At 40.8% G+C, this 23,348-nt stretch overlaps 2 protein-coding genes and 1 long non-coding RNA gene across 4 annotated transcripts in view; 2 read left to right on the forward strand and 1 right to left on the reverse strand.

Annotated features, from left to right (window-relative positions):
* LOC128380154 (fibroblast growth factor receptor 1-A-like) overlaps positions 1-7,485 on the reverse strand; it is a 40,667-nt gene extending 33,182 nt beyond the window's left edge. For both annotated transcript variants that reach the window (XM_053339864.1, XM_053339863.1), the window contains exon 1: positions 7,460-7,485. The gene's annotated coding sequence lies outside the window, so the exon portion shown is untranslated. The remainder of the gene's footprint in view (positions 1-7,459) is intronic.
* actr1b (actin related protein 1B) lies at positions 516-18,090 on the forward strand. Its single transcript, XM_053339851.1, has 11 exons — positions 516-709; positions 6,193-6,257; positions 6,909-6,984; positions 10,232-10,357; positions 10,457-10,581; positions 13,634-13,850; positions 14,626-14,718; positions 14,815-14,989; positions 16,724-16,785; positions 16,891-16,931; positions 17,914-18,090. The coding sequence occupies exons 1-11, from the start codon at positions 662-664 to the stop codon at positions 18,014-18,016; spliced, it is 1,131 nt and encodes a 376-aa protein (XP_053195826.1). The 5' UTR covers positions 516-661; the 3' UTR covers positions 18,017-18,090.
* A 1,582-nt stretch (positions 18,091-19,672) lies between these two features.
* On the forward strand, positions 19,673-20,818 carry LOC128380180 (uncharacterized). The gene is made up of 2 exons (XR_008323473.1): positions 19,673-19,832; positions 20,009-20,818. It is a non-coding gene; the product is annotated as an uncharacterized LOC128380180 (long non-coding RNA).
* The last annotated feature ends 2,530 nt before the right edge of the window (positions 20,819-23,348 follow it).

Consider the following 23,348-nt stretch of genomic DNA (forward strand, 5'->3'; position numbering starts at 1 on the left):
TACAGTTTGAGGTACTTGTACTTTACTGCAGTATAGTTTGAGGTACTTGTACTCTTCTGTAATACAGTTTGGTGTAATTGTACTTTACTGCAGTACAGTTTGAGGTACTTGCATTACCTGAAGTACAATATGAGGTACTTGTATTTCACTGAAGTACAGTTTGAGGTACTTGTACTTCACTGTAGTATTTCCATGTGATGCTACTTTCTACATCTCAGAGGGAAAGAAAGAAAGAAAGGACAGATGGAAGGGAGAAAGGGTGAATGGAAAGATGGAAGGAAAAGGAGATATGAAGGAAAGTAGGCCGCTTCTGGCCCGCGGGCCTCATGTTTGACCTCCTTGCTTTATATGCTCGGCTCTTGCTGATGACAGCGTGGCTTTTCCCTCATCGAACGCCGTGATACGTCACCGCTCCTGTCAATCACAGAATCCCGCGCGCTGATTGGCTGCCTCCACCTGTCAGTCATATATGAGGCGGGTGTAACGGCTGCAGTAACACAGCGACGAGTAGCGACAGCAGCGGAGAAAAGAGACAGACAGAAAGAAAGAGAGGGAGCGGAGTGACGGAGCGATATCGTTGTATTTTACATGATTAAAACACTACAGGAGGAGGAACACGCTCACGGATCAATAGACACATATCAGAAACACACAGTCCGTCATGGAGTCCTATGACATTTTAGCCAACCAGCCGGTGGTGATCGATAATGTGAGTATGATGATGTCATTCATCCACACCCAAAAAACCTGAGGCCTCTGCTCCAGCCTTTTAGCTTTGCATTAGTATTGTACTGCAGCTAATAATAAACAGAGAGAGAGAGTCAGAGCTCAGTCAGCTGCTTAAATGTGCAGTAATGAACCTCATAGTGTTGCTCTGCTGCAGCTAAATACACTATAATGTTGTTGTTGTTGCTTTTTGCTGCCTCCTCCTCCTTTCTGTAAGCTAACCGGCTAGCTGTGGCTGTGTCATGTCAGGCTAATAAATGTTAGCAGTCTGTCTGAGTGTGTGTGAATGTGCATTAATTACAGTATGCATGCTCTACAGGATATATATATGAGTTTAATATAAGCAGACAGCAGCAGAATAATAGATTTTTCTTCTACTGGTGTTATGTAGAAAAGTGTCACCCCTTCTTAAATAATGCCCACCCTCTCCTGTTTATTATAATGTTATGCATTAATAAGTAAATCAGTGTGTTGGTTAATTAAGCTGAGATTGAAGAGGTCATCCTGATTAAGCAGCTCTTCAGGATATATATAAATAAATAAATATATGAGTTTAATATAAGCAGACAGCAGCAGAATAATGGATGCACCGGTGTTATGTTGAAAACTGTCACCCCTTCTTAAATAGTGTCCATCTTCTCCTGTTATTGTTAGATAGTTGGGGGTTAAGATAAGCTTTGGGTGTAATATAAAGCACCTTTAGAAGATGACTAGGAGTGCAGAATAATGCACTATTTTTATTTTTTTTATATATTATTTAGACAGGATCTCACATTATTTTAATAGCTTTGATTTCAATGCACCCGATTTTGAGAAATTAGAGGAAGAACTACATGAAAAAGATCAAATATAGGCCGACAGACAGGTGAGATCCTCATAGACTCACCTGTACATAAAGGTTAATATTATCATACTGATCAATACATTTAGTTTCCTTCTGTATCTAATATCTTGATTATTAGAGGATCAATTTATGGATATATACCGGTGTTATGTAGAAAACTGTCACCCCTTCTTAAATAAAGTCAACCCTCTCCTGTTACTATAGTGTTATTAGATGGTTTGGGGGTTAAGATGAGCTTGGTGCATTGAAATATAAGCTATTAATATAAAGTGTGATCCTGTTTAAATACTATAAAACATTAAATATAGAGCATTTATGAGCCTTTGCTATGAGACTTCATTTAGATGTTCACTGTATAATAAAATCTATCTTATCTCATCTCTATAGAAACACATTTAAAACAGTTTGAAGCTCTTAGACTGTAACATATTCATGGATTGACCCTCTAATAATAATAATAATAATCGGATATCTCTACATAACACCGGTGTTACGTCTAAAACTGTCGCCCCTTCTTAAATAATGTTAATATTGTGTGTTTCATAGTTAGGCTATAGTTATGATTAGCAGGTTTTGGGGGTTTAATATAAGATGAAGCACCTCAGAAGATGACTGGTTGGGTTTTTAAAGAAGGAGGAGGAACACATATCTGCATAACACCGGTGTTACGTTGAAATGTGTTCCTCCTTCTTCTTCTTCCTTTTTCGCTATAAACCCAACCAGGTGCTTCATGTTATATTAAAAAGCTTATCTTCAACTTTTAACTTTAATTTTGTTCATGCAGAAAAAACAGAAATTAAAATAGACAATGAGACACAACCTGCAGACCAACGGCAGGACAATAAATAAATAATAAATGAACAATAAATAACAATAAATATATAAAGTGCTTTAGAAGAATACCACATGCTTAATAAGTAAGTTAAAAAGACTATAAAACTCTTCCAGGTCAGGTTTTAACCATCTAACCATCTCACCATACCACTATATTAACAGCAGAGGAAGGACACTATTTGAGAGGGGTGACGGTTTTCAACGTAACACCGGTGTTATATCAATATGTGTCCCTCCTTCCTCTATAAACCCCAACTAATCATCTTCTGAGGTGCTTAATCTCACATCCCGAGCTTATCTTAACCCCCAACTGTCTAACCATCTAATAACACTGTATGAAGAGAGGAGGGGGTGGACACTGTTTAACAAGGGGTGACAGTTTTAGACATAACACCGGTGTTATGTAGAGATATCTGATGATTATTATTATTATTATTATTATTATTATTAGAGGGTCAATCCATGAATATGTTACAGTCTAAGACAGAGGTGTCAAACTCATTTTCATTCAATGGCCACATACAGACCAATTTGATCTCATGTGGGCCGGATCATTAAAAAGATGGAGGGAAGGAAGGAAGGACAGAAGGAAGGATGGAAGGACAGAAGGAAGGACAGATGGAAGGAAGGAAGGAAAAAAGGGTGGGAGGAAGAAAAAAGGAAGGAAGGAAAAAAGAAAGACAGAAGGAAGAATGGAAGGACAGAAGGAAGGAAGAAAGACAGAAGGAAGGATGGAAGGACAGATGGAAGGAAGGAAGGACAGAATGAAGGAAGGAAGGACAGAAGGAACGATGGAAGGACAGATGAAAGGAAGGAAAAAAGGAAGGAAGGAAGAAAGACAGAAGGAAGAAAGGAAGGAATGAAGAAAGACAGAAGGAAGGATGGAAGGACAGATGGAAGGAAGAAAGGACGGGAGGAAGGAAAAAAGAAAGAAAGGGAGGAAGGAAGGACAGAAGGAAGGACAGAATGAAGGAAGGAAGAAAGGGTGGGAGGAAGGAAGGAAGGAAAAAAGAAAGACAGGGAGGAAGGAAAGACAGAAGGAAGGATGGAGGGACAGATGAAGGAAGTAAGGAAAAAAAGACAGGAAGGAAAGTGGGCCGGTTCGGACCCCTCGGCGGGCCGGTTCTGGCCCACGGGCCTCATGTTTGACACCCCTGGTCTAAGAGCTTCAAACTGTTTTAAATGTGTTTCTATAGAGATGAGATAAGATAGATTTTATTATACAGTGAACATCTAAATGAAGTCTCATAGCAAAGGCTCATAAATGCTCTATATTTAATGTTTTATAGTATTTAAACAGGATCACACTTTATATTAATAGCTTATATTTCAATGCACCAAAGCTTATCTTAACCCCAAACCATCTAATAACACTATATTAACAGGAGAGGGTTGACTTTATTTAAGAAGGGGTGACAGTTTTCTGCATAACACCGGTATATGTCCATAAATTGTAATAAACTCTAATAATCAAGATATTAGATACAGAAGGAGAGTAAAGTATTGATCAGTATGATAATATTAATCTTTATGTACAGGTGAGTCTATGAGGAGCTCACCTGTCTGTTTACTAGGGCTGTCAAACGATTTAATGTTTTTAATCGAGATTAATCGCAGAGTTTCCATAGTTAATCACGATTAATGGCGTTTTGAATTGCATGTTTAAAATCCTGTTATTTTCCATTTGAAGGCAGTTTTAAGCCCATAATGTAAAGCATTTCTTACCAGAGTGTCTTAACTGGGAATCAATCACGGCTCTGCTGCGACTCCCACACTCCAAAATGGTCCTTTGGTGGAGCTGAGGCTGGCTTGGCTGCACCTGGGTGTTTAGCGTGGAGGTGCTAACTCAAACTCCACGTACTCCGGTGGTAGTTAAACTCCGTTTGACACAGGTTGCATTTTACTTTTGACTTGTCAACTGAAGCGTCTGGAAGTGTTTTAAAGTTAAACAAGCCGTTCAAAAGTCCAGTAGCTCTCTTACTTTCCATCAGCGCGGTAGGTTTACTGCAGGAGGCCACTTCAAAGCATAGCGCTACAGCTAGAGGAGCCGTCTACGGGGGAGTAGAAGGGACAAAAAGGCTTGCTACATTAAAATGAGATTAAAAAAAATTAACGAGTTATGGATTGCATTAATCTAATCGCGATTAACACGTTAACGCTGACAGCCCTAATATAAAGTTAAAGTTTATTTTCTATTATGAGGAGCTGAAATCAACTAATGTTAAGACTGAATTGATTATTAGATTATTAAAACAGCTGATTAATAGTTGATTCTGTTTAAATACTGAAAATGATTATAAAACATAATAAAGTAAAATGTGTCTCTATTTACACCAGAGTCAGGTTAAAGGAGAACTGATGCTGTAAACCAGGAAGTCTGACTCACATTGTTTAAATTAAATCTGAACATTGTGACATTTTATAAGAACACAACTTGGTCCCATTAATTTGAAAGTCACCTTCCTCGCTCCGCCACTTCCTGTCAGCAGCTGCAGGAAGTCTTCTTCACAAAACCTGATGTAGAAATAAAAGATGTCTGTTTACTGCTGCTCATCACCACAGAGAAAGTTTTATTAGCATTAAATCACTCCAACTTATGTGTCAACTGGTTTTACTTTGAAGGGCTCAAACTGGTTTTACTTTGAAGGGCTCAAACTGGTTTTACTTTGAAGGGTTAGAACTGGTTTTACTTTGAAGGGCTAGAACTGGTTTTACTTTGAAGGGCTAGAACTGGTTTTACTTTGAAGGGCTAGAACTAGTTTTACTTTGAAGGGCTAGAACTGGTTTTACTTTGAAGGGCTAGAACTGGTTTTACTTTGAAGGGCTAGAACTTGGCAGGGCGATATATTGATATTTATCGATATCGTGATATGAGACTAGATATCGTCTTAGATTTTGGATATCGTAATATAGCAATGTCATCAGTGTGTCTTATCCTGCTTTTAAAGCTGCATTACAGTAAAATATATTATTTTCTGAACCTACCAGACTGTTCTAGCTGCTCTGTTTTGTACCTTTTACCCACGTTGTCATTAAATCCACATAACTGATGATTATTTATCAAACATTTCATAGTGTAAATATTTAGTGAAAGCATCGAATCATCTCTACATTATCGTTGCGATATGGATATCGAGGTATTTGGTCAAATATATCGTGATACTTGATTTTGTCCATATCGCCCAGATCTACTATAACTGGTTTTCTGATTTCTGACTTCAGTTAAAGAAGTCAAGAGAAGCACAAATTAACACGGAAACAGACTTTAACGTAACACCGGTGTTGTGTTGAAGTTTGTTTGTTTCTTTTAACAGTTTCTTCTGTAGCGTTTATGTTTCAGCTTCAAAGAAATACCCGTGTGACTCAGTTTGAAGTGAGGAGAGACACAAATGAACATGGAAACAGACTTTAACATAACACCGGTGTCTTTTTACAGTTTCTCTTCTAGATTTTATATTTCAGCTTTAAAGAAATAGCAGTTTCACTCAGTTTATAGTCTGGTCTCTGGTCCAGGACAGAGTCTCTGTAGAGTCTGGACCAGGACAGAGTCTCTGTAGAGTCTGGACCAGGACAGAGTCTCTGTAGAGTCTGGTCTCTGGTCCAGGACAGAGTCTCTGTAGAGTGTGGGAGTCTTGGTGGATCTGCTGGTGTGTGACTGCCGGTGGCCTCTGGCGGTGTCTCATGACCCCCCCCCCCCCCCCCCCCCCCCCCCCCCCCCGTCTCTTAAAGCAGCTCAGACTCTGATGTCTTGTGGTCTCTTGTGGTCTCTTGTGGTCTCTGTGTTTCAGGGTTCTGGGGTGATCAAGGCTGGATTCGCTGGAGACCAGATCCCCAAATACTGCTTCCCCAACTAGTGAGTGTTCCAGTTCATGTTCTTCCTTCCTTTAAACACACACACACACACACACACACACACACACACACACACACACACACAGACACACACACACACACACAGAGGACCGAGAGGACATGAGGAGGGTTCTCTGTTTAAAGTGGTGAAACACTCTCGGCTTGTTTGAGGCTAAACATGAAACATATTTAATTTATTATTATTTTAGAAGCTGAAAATGTTTGAAAAGTGACTCCAACAATATAAGTTACAGCTCTGACTCTAGTGTGTGTGTGTGTGTGTGTGTGTGTGTGTTTCTCTGATTGTGTGTGTTTCTGTGTGTCTGTGTGTGTGTGTGTGTGTGTGTTTCTCTGTCTGCCTGTCTACGTGTGTGTGTGTGTGTTTCTCTGTCTCTGTGTGTGTGTGTGTGTGTGTGTGTTTCTCTGTCTGTGTGTGTGTGTGTGTGTTTCTCTGTCTCTCTGTGTGTGTGTGTTTCTCTGTGTGTGTGTGTGTGTGTGTGTCTATCTATCTGCGTGTCTATGTGTGTGTGTGTGTGTGTGTTTCTCTGTCTGTCTGTGTGTGTGTGTGTGTGTGTGTGTGTGTGTGTGTGTGTCTGCCTGTGTGTGTGTGTGTCTGTCTGCCTGTCTGTGTGTGTGTCTGTGTGTGATGCAGTGTCGGGCGTCCCAAGCATGTCCGCGTGATGGCAGGAGCCTTGGAGGGAGATATGTTCATCGGACCCAAGGCAGAGGTAACACACACACACACACACACACACACACACACACACACACACACACACACACACACACACACACACACACACACTCACACATTCACAGCTGTTGATTTTATGAATCAAACTGCTGTAAGAATGAATCCAGTTCATGCTGAAAGGAACAATCTGTACTTTTAAACATCAGAGTTTTAACATTTTACAGTTGCAGAGTTTAAACTCATCAGCAGCACATTTAAAGATTTATTTAAACTCATTAAAAACTTAACTTAAAGCTTTAAAGCCACACTGATACTCTGCTGCATTAAACTCTTTATATTCACATCACAACCTGAATTATTATTATTATGTTATCAATCAATCATTAAAGGTATCCAGCCAAAAATATCATTATCGTAGATTTCAGTGTCTTCCATGTTTGATTAATCAGCCACTGTTTAGCTGTTAGCTCGCCGGCTAACTGCTAGCACTAACTTCTATCATGCTTAACCTTCCTGTCGTCCTCCCGGGTCAAATTGACCCCGTCTCTTTTGACTGTTCCTTCTTTCCTTCCTTCCTTCCTTCCTTCCTTCCTTCCTTCCTTCCTCCCTCCCTCTTTCTGTAATTTTTCCTTCATTCTTCCCCATCTCCCCTCTTTCTTTGCTCCCTCCTCCTTCCATATTTCCTTCCTCCTTTCCTTCTCTCCTTCCTTCCTTCCTCCCTCCTTTCCTCCTTTCTTCCTTCCTCCCTCCTCCTTTCCTTCCTTCCTTCCTCCCTCCTTACTCCTTTCCTTCGTTCCTTCATTCCTTCCTCCCTCCTTACTCCTTTCCTTCGTTCCTTCATTCCTTCCTCCCTCCCTCTTTTCCTTCTCTCCTTTCCTTCCTTCCTCCTTCCCTCCTTACTCTTTTCCTTCCTTCCTCCCTCCCTCCTTACTCTTTTCCTTCCTTCCTCCCTCCCTCCTTACTCATTTCCTTCCTTCCTCCCTCCCTCCTTACTCCTTTCCTTCCTTCCTCTTTACTCCTTTCTTTCCCTCCTCCCTCCTTCCTCATTTCCTTCCATCCTCCTTTCGTTCCTTCCTTCCTTGACCTGAGGACAGCAGGAGGGTTAAAGCTGGCACACACCTGTCACTACTTTTAGAGCAGCGTTGTACACCTGCTCATGTTTTAATGTCATTGTATTTGAGCCTTTTATTGGTTTTATGTTTTTATGTTACTTATGAGGCCCTAAACTAATTACACAATAAAGTTAATAGAGTTACTTTTCAGTCTTTAAAACCAACATGAGAAAGAGTCATGATAAGATCTCCCTGCTATATTTTGCCTTATCGCTCCTCCTGAATTAAAGAACCTAAATATAAACTCACTTTCTGTTTCTGAACTGTGAGACCCTCAAACAGGTGAATCCAGCTTCTCTTGTAGAAGAAGAGAAGCGTTATTTCATATGATGTCCTAAATCAGGGATGTCAAACATACGGCCCGTTGGCCAGATCCGGCCCGCCGAGGTGTCTAATCCGGCCCACTTTCCTTGTTCCTCCCTTCCTTCCTTTCTGTCTTCTTTCCTTCCATCTTCCCTTCCTTCCTTTCTGTCTTCTTTCCTTCCATCTTCCCTTCCTTCCTTTCTGTCTTCTTTTTCTTTCTTCCTTCCTTTCTGTCTTCTTTTCCTTCCATCTTCCCCTCCTTCGTTTCTCTTCTTTCTCTTCCTTCCTTCCTTTCTGTCTTCTTTCCTTCCATCTTCCCTTCCTTCCTTTCTGTCTTCTTTCCTTCCATCTTCCCTTCCTTCCTTTCTGTCTTCTTTCCTTCCATCTTCCCTTCCTTCCTTTCTGTCTTCTTTTTCTTCCCCTCCTTCCTTTCTGTCTTCTTTCCTTCCATCTTCCCTTCCTTCCTTTCTGTCTTCTTTCCTTCCATCTTCCCCTCCTTCCTTTCTCTTCTTTTTCTTCCATCTTCCCCTCCTTCCTTTCTCTTCTTTTTCTCCCTTCCTTCCTTCCTTCCTACCTTCCTTCTTTTTCTCCCTTCTTTCATGTCTTCTTTTTCTTCCTTCCTTTCTGTCTTATTTTCCTTCCTTCCTTCCTTCCTTCCTTCCTTCTTTTTCTCCCTTCTTTCCTTCCTTCCTGTCTTATTTTCCTTCCTTCCTTCCTTCCTTCCTTCCTTCCTGTCTATTTTCCTTCCTTCCTTCCTGTCTTATCTTCCTTCCTTCCTTCGATCCTTCCTTCCATCTTTTTAATGATCCGGCCCATGTGAGATCGAAAGTGAGTTTGACTCCCATGTCCTAAATAAAGAGAAATAATAACGTCATCAGACCACAGAGTGTCTCACATGCCTCTAAGCTCACACCAGCCTGGATGTCATGTGAGTGTTTTTCCACAGAGGCTTTCTCTCTCTGCAGCTCTGCCGTTCAAATCAAACAGCTGCTGGATGTAAACTCTCTCAAGCATGTGACTCAAACTTTTTGTCTCAGAGCAACTGTGAAGCCCTAATGTACCAAAAAACACTCTTAACTTTAACCCTTGTGTCGTCCTAAAGGGTCAAATTGACCCCGTCTGTTTTGACTGTCCCTTCTTTCCTTCCTTCCTTCCTCCCTCCTACTTTCCTTCCTTCATTCCTCTTTTCCTTTCTCCCTCCCTCCCTTCCTCCCTCCTACTTTCCTTCCTTCATTCCTCTTTTCCTTTCTCCCTCCCTCCTTCCTTCCTTCCTTCCTTCCTTCCTTCCTTCCTTCCTTCCTTCCTTCCTTCTTTCCTCCGTCCTTCCTTCCTCCCTCCCTCCCTCCCTCCCTCATACCTTCTTTCTTTCTTTCCTCCCTCCCTGCACAACTGAAAAATTACAAAAAAAACATTTTTTTTAATGTATTAGTTTTGAGATCGTTTGGCCCCAAAATCATAATCCCAATCAAATTTCGATTAATTGAGCAGCCTTACTGTAGAGTTTAAGGATGCAACGGTACAGTTTTCCCACGGTTCAGTATGCATCACGGTTTTTGAGCCACGGTACAATTTCAATACCTGATATAAAACTACTCACACTAGCAAAGGCAATATTGCATGGGAAAAATAATAATTAAAAGCGCAGATATGATCAAACCACACACCTTATTATAAAAATGTAACACTTATCGTAATGGATTGGATACTTCACATCAAACAAGTGCAGTATCCAATCAAGTTGAACAGCAAACATTATTGTAGTATTGTATTGTTTGCCTTTGTGTATTGAACGGTTAGATAAAATATTGAATATTGTTGCATCCCCTGTAGAGTTGATTATTTTTTTTCTTCCTGTGTGTTGCTCAGGAGCATCGGGGCTTGTTGTCGGTGAGATATCCGATGGAGCACGGCATCGTGAAGGACTGGAACGACATGGAGAGGATCTGGCAGTACGTTTACTCCAAAGAGCAGCTGCAGACTTTCTCCGAAGAGGTGAGCTCGCTTCTCTCTACCTTGCTCACATGATGATAAAGTCACACGTTTGATATCGGAGCGTCTTTAACATCTGTTGTGTGGGGTTTTTTTTTGCAGCATCCTGTTCTGCTGACCGAGGCTCCTCTCAACCCCAGCAAGAACAGAGAGAAGGCAGCAGAGGTTTTCTTTGAGACCTTCAACGTTCCCGCTCTCTTCATCTCCATGCAGGCTGTGCTCAGTTTGTAAGAACTTTTAAAACTCTTTTAATGGCTAAATTTAATGTTTTAATGTGAAAATCTTGCATCTTTTTTTAGTGGTTTGACTTCAGAAAACAGTGAGTTGTGACAGGAAGTGGGTGGAAAAAAAACTCAATTCTTATCTCCCACGATTCTGAATCAATTCACAGATAGATAAAAATAGATTTCCTAAATGTTAGTCTTGCTGCGTCCCATTCACTCCCATTGGGAGTCGGACTTCCCAGTGTCCGACCCCTGAAGTTGGATTTCTTACTTGTAAGATCGGAAGAACCTCACCAGCCATAACCTCAAAATCCAAGATGGTAGCCCCGTGCATCAACAGAGTGAAAGTTGTAGTAATATCCAGTTTATTAGGATAGATAGATAGATAGATAGATAGATGGGTAGATGGGTGGATAGATAGATAGATAGATAGATAGATAGGTAGGTGGGTGGGTGGATGGATAGATAGATGGGTGGGTGGGTGGATGGGTAGATAGATGGGTGGGTGGGTGGGTGGATGGATAGATAGATAGATGGGTGGGTGGGTGGGTGGGTGGGTGGATGGGGTGGATGGATGGATAGGTAGGTAGGTAGGTAGGTAGGTAGGTAGGTGGATGGATGGATGGATGGATACTTTATTCATCTCCTTGGGGAAATCCAGGTAGTTCATACCGAGTCAAAGTTAAAAACAAGCAACCTAAGAACTCAATAAATATGTAATAATTACGATGTCAGACTGTAAAAAGGAGGAAACATATTGCCTCTTCCTGTATTGTAGTCCCCCTGTGATTATCTAATGATGTTATTGTTGTAAAGCCTGTTGGCTGCAGGTACAAAGGACTTCCTGAACCTTAGTCTTATTTGTGTCTCATTATATCAGCCGTACACACAGCACTGCCCAGCTTCTGTCTGTGGATGTGTTGCTACACTGTCTGTTTGCATAAAAAATACATCAACTGGTATTGATCTCAACGGCTGACCTGGCTAGAACTGGTTTTCTGACTTCTTGAACACAGTCTGGACATATTGGGGTCAGAATAGAAGTTTATTTTGCCTCAGCAGTGTGCTCACATCACTGCATGGTTTATTTATCTATTCATTTATTTATTTATTTATTTATTTATTTATTCCTCCAGCTGTTCGCTCCTTTCACTACCCTGACACCCAGCAGCTGGTGGACTCACCCGCTGCCGGCGTCTCTCTGAGAGTTTGGTACCGAGTCCAGATTTTAATGAGAATTGTAAACAAAAAAATCATCCAGGCAGCCAGATCAGAGGAGAATAAAACAACGAGTGAAACAGCAGAAGAAGAAGAACAAGAGAACAAAGATACAAGACGCACAAACCAATCTGTGAAAGTACAAGATGAATCAGCTGATGGTGTTGACGTTACTACAAACAGCAGAAACTCAAACTCAATCTGTCCTGTTTGGTGCTGTCAGTGCCGGTTTAACGTGGCACAAAATGTTCCAGGACTGAAGAGAAACTAAACATTGTTCTTGACCTTTTGCATCACTTAATGGCAGCAGTGTGACCTTTTTATCAAACAGATAGTGGTCACAGATACAAGACAAGTGTTCAAAGTGTTGGCGAATGTACGTGACTCAGTGGATAATCGATGCTTTATGTGACAAACTTAAGGTAAATCTCTGGTCTCAGCCTGATAAATGTCACCTCTTCATGGAGATTTCATCCTTTAGTAACAAAATGTCCACATGAGACGACCTGTTTGTGAACAAGTTTTATTCACAAAATCTTCCCAGAGTGAAAAGAAGATTAAAAACCGGCACACACTTACAAGCGTCAGTTGTCATATTAGAGGAGCTGAAGCAGTCAGAGCATCTGTACTGTGACAGAAATAAAGAGGAAACGCTTTGACATTAAGTTAAGCATTAAAATTGTCTCCTTTTAAAGCAAAGAACTCCATAATTAAGGTCCAGTCCCAATTCACCCACTTTACCCAACACCTACATGTTTGCAAGCACCCATGTAGGCAAGGGTGTCCCGTACCTTTGTGGGATCGAGGGGTAGTAGCCATCCAACCCTTCAGACGGGCCCTCCAAATGAAGTGGTAGAAGGACTTTTCTAGAAACCATTGCAAACTGAGTCCACACAATATGTACAAGCCAACTGGGCCTTAAACGTCAGTATATCTTCACAAATAATCATCTAAAAACTTGAACATATGTGACAAACTTAAGGTATATCTCTGGTCTCAGCCTGATAAATGCCACCTGTTCACGGAGATTTCATCCTTACCAACAAAATGTCCACATGAGGCGACCCGTTGGTCTCAATTTGGGAACAAATTTTACTCACAAAATGTTCCCAGAGTGAGTCATAGAGCAGCTGTACTGTGACAGAAATAAAGAGGAAACGCTTTGACATGAAATTAAGCGTTAAAATCATCTCTTTAAAGCAGAGTACTCCATAATTAAGGTCCAGTCCCAATTTGCCCACTTAGCCCAACTCCTACGTTTTGCAAGAGTGTCCCGTACCTGTGTGGGATCGAGGGGTAGTGGGCATCCAACCCTTCAGACGGCCCTCCAAATGAAGTGGTAGACAGACTTTCCTAGAAACTATTTTAAACTGAGTCCACACAATATGTACAAGGCAACTGGGCCTTTAAACGTCAGTATATCTTCCCAAGTAATCACCTAAAAACTTGAACATCCGTTGGAATATGTTGGGAAATACCGGAATTCTCTGTCGGGTACATCCTTGTCGGTATGGCCTCGTCGTTGGTGTCTTGCGTAACGTCAGTCGTCAGCTACTGATGACAAAATGAGTGGCGTCCCATTTCCTATTTAAAGATTTCAACCCCTTGTGTCTCTGTTTGGAGGGACCACAACCAATGGAGAGTAGTCAACAACAAAGTAGGTGGACCAAGGGAAGGGAGTAGGGATCGGGCCTTAGAGAGAGAGATGTTGGGCTACTTCGATTGACCTGAAAATCATCTTCGTTCTCACAAGAAAAGTCTCTGTAATCAATCGAACCTGCAACTTAATGAATCTGTTTCTACGCTCTGTTTTTAAATGTGATCTCGTTTCTCACAGGTACGCTACAGGTCGTACCACCGGTGTTGTGTTGGACTCCGGAGACGGCGTAACCCACGTGGTGCCGATCTACGAAGGCTTCGCCATCCCTCACTCCATCATGCGGGTGGACATCGCTGGTAGAGACGTCTCGCGGTACCTCCGTCTGCTGCTACGCAAGGAAGGCTACAACTTCAACACCTCCGCAGAGTTCGAGGTGGTTCGCACCATCAAAGAGGTGAGACGATGAGCGGGAAGGAGTTTAATATGTGAACCTAGGGCTTGGCAATATGTTAATATGTGACAAGATATCGTCTTAGGATATCGTAATATTGTAATAATGTCATCAGAGTTGTCTTTTCCTGTTTTTTTTGGGGGGGGGTTTATATTGATCTTTTTATTGATATCAAAATACTCAATTTCTCCCACACATCACATCCTGTACAATGTCTTCTAGACACACAATGCTGTACACAAACTCCTACTGGAGATACAAACCATAACCAGACATAATCTCATTTAAAGTCATCCATACAGCAAAATTAACATCAACACAAATCCAGGTTTGTTTTCTCTTTGTTTTCCAGTTGTCTCTCCTTCTTACACAGTCTCTTTCCTCTTAATGGAAGACATTGAAAAACTTATCATCATATAACTAAATGAACAATATAAAGTCCATAGCTAGAACCAAGGGGTCTTGTCCTGGTTTTAAATGCTGCATTACAGTAAAGTATATAATTTTCTGAACCTACCAGACTGTTCTAGCTGTTCTGTTATTTACCTTTTACACACATTGTCATTAAATTCACATTACTGATGATTATTTATCATAAATTTCATAGTGTAAATATTTTGTGAAAGCATCAAAAGTAATTTCTACAATATTGTTGCAATATGGATATCAAGGTATTTGGTGTAAAATATCGTGATATTTGATTTTGTCCATGTTGCCCAGCTCTATGTGAACCTTTTTAATAACTTTTACCTAATCTAATGTGTTTCTATCTCCACAGAGAGCCTGTTATCTCTCCCTCAACCCCCAAAAAGACGAGACTTTAGAAACAGAGAAGGCTCAGTATGTTCTCCCCGATGGAAGCGCTTTGAATGTGAGTCCAGAAAAACCAACGTTATTATAAACCAGGTTAAATGTTTCCTCTCGTTCCTCCATTAAATCCGCCTCCTCGTCTTTATGTTTTTTACAGATCGGTCCGGCGAGGTTCCGCGCTCCAGAGCTGCTGTTCAGACCCGACCTGATCGGAGACGAGAGCTCGGGGATCCACGAGGTTTTGGCCTACGCTATCCAGAAGTCTGACATGGACCTGCGACGCACACTTTTCTCCACTATAGTGCTGTGTGGAGGGTCGACACTGATCAAAGGTTGGTGCTCATAGAAGAACTAATGTCTGTATTATTACATTATCGGCTGCTCACACTGAGAAAAGCTGAAATATATAGAGCAGGGGTGTCAAACTCATTTTCATTCAAGGGCCACATACAGACCAATTTGATCTGATGTGGGCCGGATCATTAAAAAGATGGAAGGGAAGGAAGGAAGGAAGGAAGGAAATAAGAAGGGAAGGAAGGAAAGACAGGCAAAAGGAAGGAGGGAAGAAAGGTAGGAAAGTCAGACTGTGAAGGATGGACCGACAGACGAGAGGAAGGAAAGAAAGAAAGAAGGAAATAAGAAAATAAGAAGGGAAGGAAGGAAAGACAGGCAAAAGGAAGGAGGGAAGAAAGGTAGGAAAGACAGACAGTGAAGGGTGGACCGACAGATGGGAGGAAGGAAAGAAGGAAGGACAGATGGAAGGGAGGAAGGAAGGAAGGAAGGAAGGAAGGACAGACAGAAGGGAGGACGGAAGGGAGGAAGGAAGAACAGAAGGAAGAAAGGGAGGAAGGACAGATGTAAGGAAGGAACGAAGAAAGGAAAAAGGGAAGGTAGGGATGACAGACAGAAGGGAGGAAGGACAGATGTAAGGAAGAAAGGGAGGAAGGACAGATGTAAGGAAGGAAGGACAGATGTAAGGAAAGAAGGAAGGAACTAAGAAAGGAAAAAGGGAAGGTAGGGATGACAGACAGAAGGGAGGAAGGAAGGAAGGAAGGAAGAACAGAAGGAAGAAAGGGAGGAAGGACAGATGGAAGGAAGGAAGGAAGGAAGGAATGAAGAAAGGAAAAAAGGGAAGGTAGGAAGGCAAGGATGGCAAGTGGGCCGGATCACACCCCTTGGCAGGCCGAACCTGGCCCCCGGGCCGCATGTTTGACACCCCTGATACAGATGTCTTCATATATTCCACTTTACAAGCCCAAGTATTGAAATTAAACATCCTTAGACATGTCATTTCTTCTTCTTGCTCAACTATTTTTTTCTTCTTTTTTTTCTCAGTTGTTTTTATAACCAAGAAAAGTGTTTTATAATTCAGCCTTTAATGTATATTGAGCCTTTCAGAGAGCTCAAGGCCTTCTTATAAACACACATTATATAACATAGTTGAGCTCCATCTTCAAACTTCACAGCTTCATATTCAGAGTTGTTCAGTTTTTCAGTGTAGAATAAATTTGAGAAGCTTGTAAAGAAATATTCACATTTATCTGAATCAAGAATCAAATTAGCACAATATTAATAAATCCTTCCTCTTTTCGTTCCTTCCTCTTTCCTCCCTTCCTTCTTTCCTTCCTTCCTTCCTCCATCCCCCTGTCTTCCATCCTTCTGTCCTTTGTCCCTTCTTTCCTCCCTCCCTTCCTTCCTTACTGCCTTCTACCATCCTTCCCTCCCTCCTTCCTCCCTTCCTTCTCTCCTTCCTTTCCTACCTCCCTTCCTCCCTTCCTCTGTCCTTCTCTCCCTCCCTCCTTCTCTCTTTCCTCCCTTCCTTCTTTCCTTCCTCCCTTCCTTCCTCCATCCCCCTTTTTTCCATCCTTCTGTCCTTCCTCCCTCCCTCCCTCCTTCTTTCCTTCCCTCCTTCCTTATATTAAGTCTGAATACAATATTGAATCCCTTACTTATATATTTTGAGCTTTTATTATCTTACCCACCTGGAACTAGATCCTAAATGTGACCGACTATCAGAAACAACCCAACATTACTCACTGAATCCTTCTTCTCCTTCCTCCTCTCAGGTTTTGGAGAAAGACTACTAACTGAAGTCAAGAAGCTGGCACCCAAAGACGTTAAGATCAAGGTGAGTTTAGACTTAACTCTAACCCTAACCCTCACTTCCTCTCTGCTGTTAAACTCTCATCACTGTGACTGTGTATTTTAATGATGGCGGTTTGTCTCTTTTCAGATCTCTGCTCCACAGGAAAGGCTCTACTCAACATGGATCGGGTAAGAATCCAGTTTCCTGACTTCAGAGTTTAATTATGACTCAGTTTAATGTTCAGATATTAATGAACGGAGAGAAATGAGTCTCAGTGGTTTAAAAAATAAGATTTACAAGATTTTGTTTAACACCTTCGTGTCGTCCTCCCAGGTCAAATTGACCCGTCTGTTCTTTCTTTCCTCCCTAACCCTCCTACCTTCCTTCCTTCCGTCCGTCCTACCTTCCTTCCTTCTTCCTCCCTTCCGTCCTACCTTCCTTCCTTCTTCCTCCCTTCCGTCCTACCTTCCTTCCTTCTTCCTCCCTTCAGTCCTTTCTCCCTCCCTTCCATCTTTCCTCCCTCCTTTCCTTCCTTCCTCCCTACCTTCCTTCCTACCTTCTTTCGTCCGTCCGTCCTTCCTTCCTTCCTCCTTTCCTTCCTCCTTCCTTCTTCCTCCTTTCCTTCCTTCTTCCTCCTTTCCTTCCTTCTTCCTCCTTTCCTTCCTCCCTCCCTTCCTTCCTTCTTCCTCCTCCCTTTCCTTCCTCCCTCCTTCTTTCTTCCTCCCTTCCATCCTTCCTTCCTCCCTCCTTTCCTTCCTTGACTCGAGGACAACAGGAGGGTTAAGCGTGATTTCAAGCGTTTGAGCTTTGACTGAGTAATCTATTTGCATTTATTGGTTTATTTGCACATTTGTAAAATAAAAGTCAGGTGAGGTAGAAACCCACTATTATAAAACCTTTTAAAAGATAAAACACAATAAAACTGCAAAGTCATATTTAGCCTTTTCTAAATAAAGCTTCTTTTCATTTCAGACATTTACAGCATCTTTGTAGAATACGACACTTATTAATAAAGCTTTGTGGTATTTGTCGACAGGAAAATCACATTTATAAATCTTTTAATTACAAACTCATTTCTCTCCGTCTCTATGTGTGACTTTTTTAAATAATAATAAAACCTGTAAATCTTGACCCTTCCTTCCTTTCCTTCTTTCCTTTCCTTCCTGACAGCGGCTCCATCTTGGCGTCGTTGGACACCTTTAAGAAGATGTGGGTGTCGAAGCGTGAATACGAAGAAGACAGAGCGCGTGCCATCCACAGGAAGACCTTCTAAGTTTTGGGTGGAGAGGGAGCCAAAAACATCCTGCGATCTCCCCTCCTCCTCTTCCTCCTCCAACCCCCCACCTCAAACCCCAAGAACTGCCCTCAAATTTCCCCCTTCCTCTTCCTCTTCCTCATCCTCCTCCCTTCTCCTGCACCAGTCACCTCCGCATCATCCTTTATCAAACCCAGCCGCTTCTTTAAAACCACTGTCGGCTTCCCGCTTTACCCGACGCACACACAAACGTTCAATGTGTGGTCATATCCGTATTTACCCCCCCCCTTCCTCTTCCTCTTCCTCCTCTTCCTCTTCCTCTTCCTCCATCCTCCATTCACATACATACAGAGGGCCGTCAGGGTATCTCAGAGGGCGATGATTAGCACTGTGGACTCCTCTCTTATTACAGTTCATGCTATTCTATCATTTAGTCCACATTTGAAGTATTGATATTTGCTCTCTTGCCATACGAACAGGAAGCAAGGTGTAGAATATCATGAAATGTCAAATAAACGTGAATGTTTTTTTGTTTTTTTTTTCTTTGCTACTGTTGAAATTTCCATTCCAAAACCGAAGATATAGATTTTTATTTGATGTCCATTTTGTAGGCTTCATTTTTTTTTTTTTTTTTTTTTTTCTGTCTTTTTCTTTTTTTGCTGACATGGATTAGTTCATCCAGAACAAAGGTTTTCAAGTACTATAATTATAATAATATGTAGTGCTATATAGTGTCAGTGAAGGTTAAAGATAACCACTGTATTATATTTATGATATCTGGCCTAAAAACTGCACGGGTTTCATCTTTTGGTGCAAAGTTAAAGCGGTTTAAAGAAACACACACATTAAAAAAAAAAAATCTGTCTCTCTCCAATCACCTCATTTAATCTGTCGTCATTATTATTATCGATTAAATGTTTTTACATCACATTTGTGTCGCCGTCGGCTTTTTTTTTTTTGTCTCAGCTGACGGGATTGAAACAAAAAGTGTTAGGAGATGCCTTGATTTTTAATAAGAAAATCCAATCGACTTGGTTTCCACAGTTACAAGCGGCCGAGATGCACAGTTTAAAAGGAGGAATCTGGGGTTTTTCTATATGAGTCATTAAAAAAAGTGGCCGATTTTTACACTTGAAGTCTATTTTTGGGAGATTTTTGAAGATTTGGGAAACGTGACTTAATGTTAAATATTATTTAAAAAGACAAAACAGCAGAAATAAACTTTAATTTTACAGAAATCATTGAGGATTTTCGTCTTAAAATCTTAAATAAATGTAAAATTTGCCGGCTAGCTAAACTAAATATCAATTCTCTCGTATATAACATGATTCAACAGTTATTACAGAAATGTCGTAAAAGGCTGCGATAGCTTTGTAGAGACGGTTAATGTTGTTACTTTGGACCAAAACTGTCTTTTCTTCTTCGTCTCGGTTTATAAAAGTTCAGTTAGAATTCGTACGTTGACTATCAAAGTTAAATAACTCGCAATCATCTTCGTATTTAATTCTCCTGATAATCAGCCGCTGTGTGTGAGGTTCGTTAAGTTAGCCGGCGAGTTAGCGTCTGGTCATAATTACGACATCCTGACTTAAAAATCGCTTAAACATCCAAATCTTAAGGTTTCTAAGTTCGTACAAGATTCGTAAGTGTCTGGGAAAAAACGCAAACGTCATTTTTACTGAACACGTTAAACACTACACTATTTTCAACTTCGTACAACAGTCTTGAGTTGTTACGTGATGTTAAATAAAAGTCGTAAACATGTCGGTCTATCCCGTACGACGTGAACGAGGCATCGGACGCAAGCATTTAAAAGGATTTCTGTCAAGCTGAAGTTTATTCCCAAAAGCTGTTTGTTAATGTCGCGTTTTCACGAATTTCCCAAACAGAGCTGACAAGTTCAAAATTAGCGTGACTCGTAGTCAGAACGGGAAAAATACCAGTTTCCCTTTTTTAAAAAGTGTCATTAGTCATTCATGGTGGTCGATCCCGTACGACATGAACGACAAGCGTATTTCCGAAAGCTGTATGCTAACATCGCGTTTTCACGAATTTCCCAAACAGAGCTAACAAGTGTAAAAATCGGCACAATAGAATGGGACTCGATTTATGAGAAAAATCCCAGAATTTCCTCTTTAATAGGTTTTTTTCTTCTTCTTTCTTTCAGGTGTAAAATTCAGCAGATACGATAAAAGTTAAAAATAGCTGTCCGAGTTAGCTGTCGGAGTTAGCCCTCCTGTCTGTTTGAAGCTCTTTGCTTTACTGAGTTGCATGTCGGTTTAATAGTGTACAGAGACACGACGCCAGACTCTGGAGTCTGAGAACCCACAGAAAGCAAACATGGCTGATGATCAGTTTTTGTATTCTTCTTCTTCTTCTTCTCTTTCCCTTCTCGCTTCCCTTTATCCCTCCATCTCTGCGTACTAGTAAAAAAAAAAGAAAAAAAAAAAAGTCTGGGTCTTATGATTTCCCTGCATCAGCAAAGGCAAGTGAAGGGGTCGTGTCCACACTTCCTGTGTCCGCCTTACTCCAGAGCGTTTCCAAGCGCCGGAGCGTCCACGTCGTCTGCTTTTGGGTGTTTTTAAAAAGTGGAGGAAAAAAAAGAAAAATGGAGAAATAAAAAAAAAATTAAAAAAAAAAAAAGGTTGTAAAATGTCATCAGCCTTGTGTACAGTGGGATGCTTTTCAAAAACCAACACCACAGAACCAGAAACCAGAAACCATAGGATAACAGACTAAAAATGTACAATACTGTTTATTCAAGTGTTTGCTTTTACTTTTTCGTAAAATTCAATATAATAAATAAGTTAATGGCTGCTGCTCGGATGTCTCGTCTCTCATTTATCAGCTGATTCACTTCCTTCCTCATCATATACATTAATTAATTTAAAATATATAACAAAACACATTCTGACTGTTACTCTGAATCAGGGGTGTCAAACATGAGGCCCGTGGGCCATAAGCGGGCCGCCGAGGGGTTCAATCCGGCCCACTTTCCTTCCTGTGTTCTTTTATAATTCCATCTGTCCTTCCTACCTTCCTCTTTTCTTTTCTTTGTTCCTTCCTTCCTTCCTTTCTTCCTTCCTCCCTTTCTTCCATCTGTCCTTCCTCCCTTTCTTCCTTTTGTCCTTCCTTCCTTCCATCTGTCCTTCCTCCCTTTCTTCCTTCTGTCCTTTCTTCCTTCCTTCTGTCCTTCCTCCCTTTATTCCTTCTGTCCTTTCTTCCTTCCTTCCTTCTGTCCTTCCTCCCTTTATTCCTTTTGTCCTTTCTTCCTTCCTTCTGTCCTTCCTTCCTTTCTTCATTCTGTCCTTCCTTTCTTCCCTCTGTCCTTACTTAGTCCCTTTCTTCCATCTGTCCTTCCTCCCTTTTTTCTTTCCTTCCTTCCATCTGTCCTTCCTCCCTTTTTTCTTTCCTTCCCTTCTCCTTATTTCCTTCCTTCCTTCCTTCCCTTCTTCTTATTTCCTTCTTTCCTTCCTTCCTTCCTTCCTTCCATCTTTTTAATGATCCGGCCCACATGAGATGAAATCGGTCTGTATGTGGCCCTTGAAATGAAAATGAGTTTGACACCTCTGCTCTAAATCATGACGATAAATTACTGTTTAATTTGTATATTTAACTATTTATTTATGTGATTGTGTATTTCAGAATTACAGACCTGGAAACCACAACTGAATTATTTATATTAATCATCATAAATTATGCTTTTTCTTTATCGTGTGTGTGTGTAAGCGCATGTTTTACTATCTTCAAGAGGACCGGGTTTTTTGGCGAGGACATTACTTTAAATTTCAGGGTTAATATTAAGTTTTAAAATCAATGTTATAGTTACGTTTAGTTATGATGATTAAGAATAGTTTTAACATATTTTTGAATTGCTCATCTTGTCAACCCTTATTTGTTACTGACCCATATATCAATGAGGGTCCCCACAAGGATATAAAAACAAGCGTGTGTGTGTTGGGAACTACAGAGGCTTCAGTTTTTTTTTCAGGCTGCTTCACTTTTTGCATACTTCATGTTACACAAAGGTGATAATTCATTTCAACACAATAATACACAATGCATACACATGAAGCAAGAACACATCCTGTAAATAACATTTCAATTATTATTATTTTCTATTTAAGTTCTAAATTTCTATTAAATCTAAAACAAACCAAAAAAGCCACAAAGCAATAAGATAAATCAGGCTTTGATACACACATAAAACTTATCATCAGTAAATCAATGTTGGTTTTTTGTCTTTTAATGAGAGTTATTAGTAATAATAATAAAATACAGGAGATCTCAACACTCATCCTCTGATTAACTGAGACTATAATGTGCCTGCATGATTCATATTTCTACATGAATCTCTGGGTCAAAGGTCAAAAAGAGTAAATGTTTTGCCTGAGGCGTCTGGACTCTGGACTCTGAGGTTATGTTCAGAGTTTACATGTTATTCCAGCCGCGGCCACCAGATGTCAGTATAACACCATCAATAATCTATTCTTCACACTGCAGTAACAGAGGAGACAGAAACTCAAGTAAATGAGAGATAAATGTTGCTTTATAAGAAATTATCTCCCTTATAAATCATCATGTCAGTATCCATGAAACACAGCTGAGCTTAGATTTTGGTGCTTAATGGGAACATTTACACTAACAGTTGGACTTAGGAAGGAAGGTAGGAAGGAAGGACAGATGGAGGGAACATTTACCCTAACAACTGATCTTAGATCTTAGGAAAGAAGGAAGGAAGGAAGGAAAGACAGAAGGAAGGAAGGAAGGACGGACAGAAGGAGGGAACATTTACCCTAACAGCTGATCTAAGGAAGGAAGGAAGGAAGGAAGAATTACCTTAACAGCTGATCTTAGGTCTTAGGAAGGAAGGAAGGATTGAAAGAAGGACAGAAGGAGGGAACATTTACCCTAACAGCTGATCTTAGGTCTTAGGAAGGAAGGAAGGATTGAAAGAAGGACAGAAGGAGGGAACATTTACCCTAACAGCTGAAAACATTGGTTAGAAAATGAGAAAAGTCATCAAATGTAATAAGTTACATTACTTTGATGAAGTCATTGAAATAGTTACATTACTGATTACATTTTAAATAGAGTAACTAGTAATCTATTACATCTCCACAGTGACCTTCCCAACCCTAAATGTACACAAGCTGAAGCAACCGATGAGCTTCAACTGACAAACAACAAACTGAGTCTATTTTTTAGACATTTTGTTATGTGCTATACCCAAACCTGATGATATTGGGCTTTTATTTTGCAGAGCAGCCCACACAGTGAGCCAGAAGCTGCAGCCCATCCCCAATAATCCAAATACCAACACTGTCTCCCACCAACCCCCATAAGCTCA

Source organism: Scomber japonicus, chromosome 19 (assembly GCF_027409825.1).
Source record: "Scomber japonicus isolate fScoJap1 chromosome 19, fScoJap1.pri, whole genome shotgun sequence".
NCBI lineage: Eukaryota > Metazoa > Chordata > Actinopteri > Scombriformes > Scombridae > Scomber > Scomber japonicus.